This window comes from Nannochloropsis gaditana, assembly GCF_000240725.1.
Source record: "Nannochloropsis gaditana CCMP526 unplaced genomic scaffold scaffold990, whole genome shotgun sequence".
NCBI classification, from domain to species: Eukaryota; class Eustigmatophyceae; order Eustigmatales; family Monodopsidaceae; genus Microchloropsis; species Microchloropsis gaditana.
The window spans coordinates 1,203-8,352 of NW_005802963.1; the positions used below are offsets into that span (position 1 = coordinate 1,203).

The 7,150-nt window shown below is 54.5% G+C and overlaps 4 protein-coding genes across 4 annotated transcripts in view; 2 read left to right on the forward strand and 2 right to left on the reverse strand.

Annotated features, from left to right (window-relative positions):
* The window catches only part of NGA_0688700 (zinc finger ran-binding domain-containing protein 3), a gene marked incomplete at both ends in the record, with an annotated part of 2,219 nt that extends 1,200 nt beyond the window's left edge, over nucleotides 1-1,019 (reverse strand). The window contains 2 exons of the mRNA XM_005852732.1: nucleotides 162-362; nucleotides 513-1,019. Coding sequence (XP_005852794.1) covers nucleotides 162-362; nucleotides 513-1,019 — 708 coding nt within the window. The remainder of the gene's footprint in view (nucleotides 1-161; nucleotides 363-512) is intronic.
* Nucleotides 1,020-1,415: 396 nt separating this feature from the next.
* NGA_0688500 (ribosome recycling factor) lies at nucleotides 1,416-2,678 on the forward strand (the record flags this gene model as incomplete). The annotated part of the gene is made up of 2 exons (XM_005852730.1): nucleotides 1,416-1,681; nucleotides 1,999-2,678. Exons 1-2 carry the CDS (start codon nucleotides 1,480-1,482, stop codon nucleotides 2,676-2,678), a joined length of 882 nt encoding a protein of 293 aa, XP_005852792.1. The 5' UTR covers nucleotides 1,416-1,479.
* A 230-nt stretch (nucleotides 2,679-2,908) lies between these two features.
* FHIT (bis(5'-adenosyl)-triphosphatase) lies at nucleotides 2,909-3,661 on the reverse strand (the record flags this gene model as incomplete). Its single annotated transcript, XM_005852733.1, has 1 exon — nucleotides 2,909-3,661. One exon carries the CDS (start codon nucleotides 3,659-3,661, stop codon nucleotides 2,909-2,911), a length of 753 nt encoding a protein of 250 aa, XP_005852795.1.
* Nucleotides 3,662-4,073: 412 nt separating this feature from the next.
* Nucleotides 4,074-6,590, forward strand: NGA_0688600 (uncharacterized protein; the record flags this gene model as incomplete). The annotated part of the gene is made up of 6 exons (XM_005852731.1): nucleotides 4,074-4,284; nucleotides 4,352-4,442; nucleotides 4,668-4,800; nucleotides 4,917-5,721; nucleotides 5,942-6,188; nucleotides 6,585-6,590. The coding sequence occupies exons 1-6, from the start codon at nucleotides 4,145-4,147 to the stop codon at nucleotides 6,588-6,590; spliced, it is 1,422 nt and encodes a 473-aa protein (XP_005852793.1). The 5' UTR covers nucleotides 4,074-4,144.
* Nucleotides 6,591-7,150: the final 560 nt, after the last annotated feature.

The following is a 7,150-nucleotide window of genomic DNA, read 5'->3' on the forward strand; positions in this document are numbered from 1 at the left end:
TCGTTACTCCGATCGCTGCGCCGCCCGGCTTGTTGAACGACCCCTTTCACCGTGTCGAGGGCTCGCCGAGGGGGTTCCCAGAAAGCCAAGCCGACACGGAGGAACCTGGAAGAGGAAAAGCGCCCCGGCCGTGGCCGACCAAGTAATGACACGTCACTCACCTGAAGCTTGACGTGCAATTCTGCCACGTTGGAGGCACCGCTGACGTCCCACCCAAAGCGTCCCTGGTGGGCGTTGCAGAACCGGCGGGCGTACTCTAGGTAGGTCCCGAAGAGAGAAGGGGCGATGGCAGAGAGCTGAGGGTAAAGCTCCACAGGTCGCGCTAAGGCGGGCGTGCCTGAAAGGAGGATGACGCGCTTGGCCTGAAGAGCAGAGGGAGGGAAGGGGAGTGGATTGAAAGAAGAAAAGGTGAGAAGGAACCGAAGCGCATGCTATCCCTCCATTGCCTTCCCCAGCGCGCCGATATTATCGCCTCAAGACCAAGTGAAGTATTATTAAAGCAGAAGAATCACCTGTTTTAAGATCGGCGACAGCAGCTGATTTCGCAGCGAGTTCTGGTTCTTGATGGAGTGCGACTCGTCCAATACCACGACATGGGGCCGGGCCCTCTGTAACGCTTCCACCACAGGCGCGGTCGCAGAGAGCATGCCGTAGGTCACAAGCACCACGTCCGCGTCGCGTAAGGCCTCCACGTCCGCACGAGACCGCACCATTTTGATCCTCTTGGGGTTGAGTTTTGTCCATCGCTCCAATTCGTTCGCCCAGCTGAATTTAACAGAGGAAGGCAAGACCACTAGAGCCGGAAAGTCCGTGTGGAAATGAAGCATGATCCCGATCGCTTGAAGCGTTTTTCCCAGGCCCATTTCATCAGCCAGCAGCACGCGGCCTTGAGCTTTGATTCCAAAAGCAATGCCATCTCGTTGGAAGGGCATAAGCCGTCGGTAGAATTGATCACTCAACAAGCTGGAGCGAAACGCGTCCGAGTTGGGCTCTCCGCCCGACGCAGGTGGTACGGACATATTGAAGGCCTACCGAAGTCGTGATTCTTGAAAAATGGGAGCCACAGAGCGTCTTTGCTGTGACATTTATGGGCTAGCACGAGGCGGCATGTCCCTTGCTCAGAAAGTAAACTGGTTCAGAGGGAAGCAAGCAGGGGAGGTTGACTGACGAAAAACTGGGTACATGCATCGACTAGAGACCACTGACACGACAATATTTATTAAAACAGCCAGGATTGTGAATTGTGCTCATACATCGATCTTGATATCGTGGTTATCGGCCTCATTTTCCTTTTTTTTTTGGCGACGCTGCAAAAGCATCATTTATCCCCGGCTGGCGAGTAGCGGAGTCACCAGAGAGGTCGCCCCTGAAACAGGTCTTATTACCTCATCTCAGTCCAAGCACGCCCTTCCCGTCCACAGTCTTCTTTCGAGAAATTTTTGGCTACATCAGCTAGCGAAAAAGGCATTTGAACGTCTCATGTCATCGTTTTCAAGTGGTATTTGCATGCGGCACCTCTCTAGAAGGCTGCCTTCCCCTAGAACCAAGAGCATCATGAACCGAGCATTAGTCAGGGCATTCGGAGGGCAAAGCAATTGTATTAGCAGGACAGTATCTCTTCTTCAACCACCTGTCATATCGGGGCTACCATCACAAGCCGTCCGTAACTTCAGCAAAAAAGGTAGGCGAAGGGAGCACTGTGCTGTGGGTATCTGCCAGCGCTTTCCCAGGATTGAGAGTATTGAAATGACGTCGACATAACGTGCCATTTAAGTTTACCGTCGTGTTGAGGACCAAAGGATCGCATGCGTGTCCGTAAAAAGGGCGAACGAGGGATGGGAATTCAGAGCTCCGTCGTCCTTACCATAACCTCCCCCCCCCTTAATGTCCAATGAAGGCTTCCCTTCGGGTCGAAGTCTTTACTGTATATCTCTTTGTTGGCGCGCGCTTCTTCCACCTCTCTGTTGTACCCATTTCTATTAAACCCCACAAAACCAGACCGACGAAAAGGCAGCGCCAATGCTGGCGGCTCTGGGTCCGGCTCGGGGACGGCCGCACCGTCACGCCACACTGCACCGCACCACCACCACGCCCCGTCCATCGGCGGCGTGACACATAACGAACAGCCCTTGGTCGACCTGGACAAGCTGCAATCGAAAATGGAGCGGGTGCTGCGAGGTTTGGAAAAAGAGTTCTCGGGCGTGCGGGGGGGACGGCCGGACGCGGGGATGTTTGACCACCTCCACGTGCAAGCCTATGGGAAAGCGACGCCTCTTTCCGACGTTGCTCAGGTCACGATCAAGAGCCCGACGCTGGCTGTCATCCATGTCTACGACCCGGACATCCTCCATCCGGTCCACGAAGCGGTCCAAGCCAGCAAGCTCGAGCTGAATCCCCGTGTGGACGGAAACGTGGTGAATGTCCCACTGCCCAAACCGTCCGCGGAAATGCGGCAAGGATACGTGAAACTGGTGAGTCAATGCACGGAGACGGCCCGGCAAAACCTTCGGAAGATTCGGCGGGAGGGTATGGACCGGTTGAAAGGGGAAGGGAAGGAGGGTGTGGGGGAGGACGACGTCCGCAGGAGCTCCAAGTTGATCGAAAGCATGACGGAGGAGTGGGTCAAGAGGGTCGGGGAGGCTCTGGAGAAAAAGAAGAAGGAGATCATGACGGTATAGACCCAGGAGCGTGTGGCAGCCACGTGGACCGAGACGGCGGGTGAAGCTCGTCTGTGCGGCCATTTGAATGCATGGACTGACCGTCGCCAGGGAAAAGAAAGTCTAACAATTGCAACAGGATAGCTGATGATAGCAACCGCGTCAAGATTAGGCCGATGCCTGTCATGGGTACGACACGGCTCAGCCGTCTTGGTGACATTTTTCTTTCGCGACCTTTCCTTCATACCGGCTCAGACCCCTTCCTTTCCCTCCGCACGGCCTTGTCGGTGTGGAAAGAGTTTGCGGAGTTCTAAGGCCTCCGCCGCCATTTCTGCCTGCGTCCGAGGCCGCCGTTCCACGTCCAGGTCGAAGTGCTTCTTCAAATGCACTGCCTCCAGCTCCTCGTACACTTTATCGTTGGGCGTGAAATCACCCTCCAGACGCGGGAGAACGTGCACGTGCACGTGCGGCACCGTTTGCCCGGCCGCCTTCCCGTCTTGCATGGAGATGGTCAAGCCTTGCTTCTTCTGATATGTCTGCAGCACAGGGCCTATTTCATGCACTGCCCGGTACAAGTCACTCACTTCCTCGGGCCTCAGGTCCGAGAACCGCTCTACTACCCGGTAAGGTAAGATGAGGACGTGGCATGGGACCAGAGGCTTCAAATTCACGATTGCCATGGAGTGATGAGATTGGAAAAAAACCTGATCGGGCGTGATTTCGTAGGGGCCGAAGAAGAGAGGGGATGGCAGAGGGGGAGGTGCTAAAGCAGACGAGAGAGAGGCAGGGCGATCATTGCAGCCAATAGCCGTGGAGGACATGGGGGATGACACGCGAGGAATGAGGTTGGGAAGGTGCTGGTACTGTCCCACGTGCCGGGAGGCAAATGCAAAGGACGCGACGGTCGGAAGACCAAATACGGCGGTTGCGGCAACAGCAGTGACAGTAATTCTGCGTTTATTCTGGCAACGTCGAAGAAGCGCGGCTGAATAAGGCAGTGACATACCAGTCCTATGAATGGCTGCTGCTGTAGGGAGGCTGCCGGTGATAGATTCGTAATACCGAGGAGTTGACGGGTTATTATGCTCGTGCAAGTCGATTCATTCTGGCTTCAAACCGATGAACTTTTGTAAAATATCGAATGGAAGATTTTCTGTAGCGGGCAAAGTACATTTGATGTTGAGCGTCTTGTTAATATTTTTTCCTTCCTCCCAAAAAACCAAAACATGTCGCCAATGCTCCCCAGCCGTTTCCTCTAACTAACAAGCATGACATGCATTCGACATAGGCAGCGTGCGCCTTACCGTACACGACAAAGTGCTCTCCTCCCTCTTCAATATTTGCACAACATCGCCTTTGCAATTTATTGGCAATCGTCTACTGAATCTTACCGCCGTCCCGCGTATTTTTTGGCTGCAGGCTTTCTATTTATGCTGGTGCCGCCCTACCACGGTATCTGTCCTGTTGCTGCACAGTCGTAACCTTAAATGGACACCGCCGCAGCACCATCGTTCACGGAAGAGCTTTCCCAAGAAGATGAGCAAAAGCTTCTGGCCAATCCTATACTTCAGGGGGTGCTGCCCTTACATGAGACATCGGACATGGTACTTGTCGTCCGCCTCCGCCGGTAAGCTCTGAGGTCCTTCACGATTTCCACCTCAACACTCCGCCTCAGCGGTCATCCACTTCCACAGTATCATCCAGGGCGACGAAAAGGGATTAGCACGGGTCATTATGAAGCACTATCGCTTCTGGTACCACGGGACGATGCATGAGACCAGTCAGGTGGGTTGTCATCGCATGGATTGTGAGCTTTGTCCCCTCCGCGTCTAAAAACTCGCCCGTCGTTGTCATCATTCTGTACGAGCATGCATCAATCAGCTCACGCACGATCATTTTCGTCGCGTCGTGTTGTCCTGTCTTACTTTCCTCTCTATGGTCTCACCGCGAACACCTTTCTTTTCTTGATGTTGCTCCGCCCTCCTTATCTGTGCACACTTGTATACATAGGTATTTTGGACCGAAAACCATATTATCATGTCTCAATCTTCAGAGTTGCTTCTTCGAGAGTTCCTCGGTCTCCCGATTCCATCCGTTCTCCTGAACCGGCTCGATGCCTTCTTGGACTTAAAGCTCTCCATAGGTACTTAGCTTCCCACTTCCCCTTCCATGTCTACACGTAAAGTTTACGTGAAAGCCACAAACAAGTAAGGTTGCCGACAGCAATGTGAATTTTTCTAACCTATGAGCATTTCTCAGGTTTGGCAGAGTTTCTCTCGCCCGTGTACTACCCTTTTACCATAGCCAGCCTCCTCAACCTCGTAGACTACACCCATTCCGAGACATTTCGCGCCAAAAGTCAGCAGCTTCTTGACAAAATGTCCTACCAAATCCTCTCTATATGCCTGCCTGATGGCTCCTTCGTGTCCCCCTCGGGACGCTCCTACGCCCGGCACCGGCGCGCCACCCGCGGGCACCACCTCTCTTTCTTCATCGACTACATTACTACACGCAAACACATCCCATCCCCCCCCGACGCCCCAGAGAGCGCGCTGCGAGAGGCCGTCAAGGACACCTCGTATTTACCGTCCGAATGGGTGTACTCGAATTTTAGATCTCCTGTTACGGACACCCAGATCCCCTTGTCGCCGACTTGGACCGAGCTCTCGGCCTTTCTGGACGCGCGTCGAACAGAGGAAGGTCCCGGAGGAAAGGGGCTGGAGGCAATGCCATTGGATGAACGTGTGAGCGCCATGTGGAGCCACGGAGGTTATTTCCATCCAGAAGCCGTCGAGGCTATCGTCCAATTTATGGACCAAGAACATTTGTGGGGGCACCCGCATTTCGCAGCGGCGGCGCCTGCGCGGCAAGTTCTCGGCATTTGCTGCTCTACCTGTGCCTTTGGTGGTTGTTTGACCTGCCTGGCCCGGTCTTGCCTGATCAAGCCCTTTGTCATGGGAGCTTTGCTCACAGGGGCGCGTGTGCAGGTATACAAGGAGGGGAATGTCCTCCTCTCTTCCTTAGTGGGCGGGTACAACGCAGGCTTGCCTGCCTTCCAGCAATGGTAGGTGGAGGGAGGGACAATCTGAAGAAGAGGGGCGCATTACTAAGGGAGAGAGGCAGGGAAGGGGTCCGTGAGTGGAGAGGGACGAAAGGTATGCTTGAGGGAGCAATTGCGGTGGTCGCTCTAGCTAAACCCATCCTCCTCCATGACTCCTTCTCTATTGTTCCGACCTCCTCCTGGCTTCACTGCCTGGTCGGGCTTGTCTCTTGGGGTCACGCAGGCCATGGGCTGTAAATTTGGCCGGTATCCCTATCTGGTGCACCTTTGGACCGGTGGCAGCGGGCGCCATAGGGCGACACTTAGGCAACAGCCACGCAGGCGCCGAAATGAGCACTGCGCGCGTGACTCCCTCCATGAGTCAGGAGAAAAACGTCCTGCACGCGCACTACGTCTCTGCGTCGGGCATCCTCGCCCTGTGGAACCGGTCGGTGCGACCGCGCGTCCGTTGGCCGGAAGAGGAATTGGATGTAAGTGAGAGAGGATTGCCACTTGTCATGCCCTGCTGTGAATTTTGGAATCAAGATCTTCTGCCGCGCACCTGCGGCTGAATGCACCGCTCTTTTCGTACGGCAGACGCTTCACCATTGGGAAGCATGAACGGTTTCGTTCCTCTCGCCTCACATTTTGTCATTTTCCCACCCTTTTGTCCCTGCACATGGTCGCCGCCTGCCTATCTGTCCTTGCGCCCGCGGTCGCTTAGGAGCATGGAAGCTTACTCCTCACCCCAGGTGCCCCCCGGCCTCCCCTTCGATGTCTTGGTCTCTTTGACCCTGTCCGGAAAGGAAGTAAGCAAGCCTGGCAATGGGGAAGGAAAGGGAGCGCAGTCATGGCCTGGACTGTACAGGGGCTGGAAGTGACAGTAGTGGTGAGAGACCTGTCCCAGGCGCGGTGTTCCCTCAAGGAGTTTTTGATTGGGTTGAGGAAAGACTTTGGGGGAGGCAGTGGTGTAGACGGGAGGGATGGGTGTGAGGATTTAGGGCTGCTGGGCTGACGGGAGATATTGGAGCATGGATCGAGGGCACTTTGCTGTTCTTCGAAGGGCAGTAGCTCCCAGCATGGATATGGGGTGACGGAGTTATCGAGAAAGAGAGAGGAGAATGGGAGGAGGAAGAGAGTAGTTAGCTCAAACGGCGCCGAGCTACTTGGCATGATGACATTGGCGATACATGGGAGAAATAATAGTTGGACTTGCGCGTAAAATGACTGTAGAACAACCAACTCATGAAAGAGCAGGCGCGCTGATAAAGCCATCGGTATTTCAAACGGAACGAGAGTGCCGTACAAGAAAGCTCGGAAAATGATGCTCAGACACAGCCTTCAATGAGGAAGAGGAACGCTCCGGCAAAGACCTGTGATACTCTATTGTTTCTTTCCTACCCCTCCTTGGCTACGTGACACTTTTCTCGGCCTCTTTCAATCCACGTGTCAG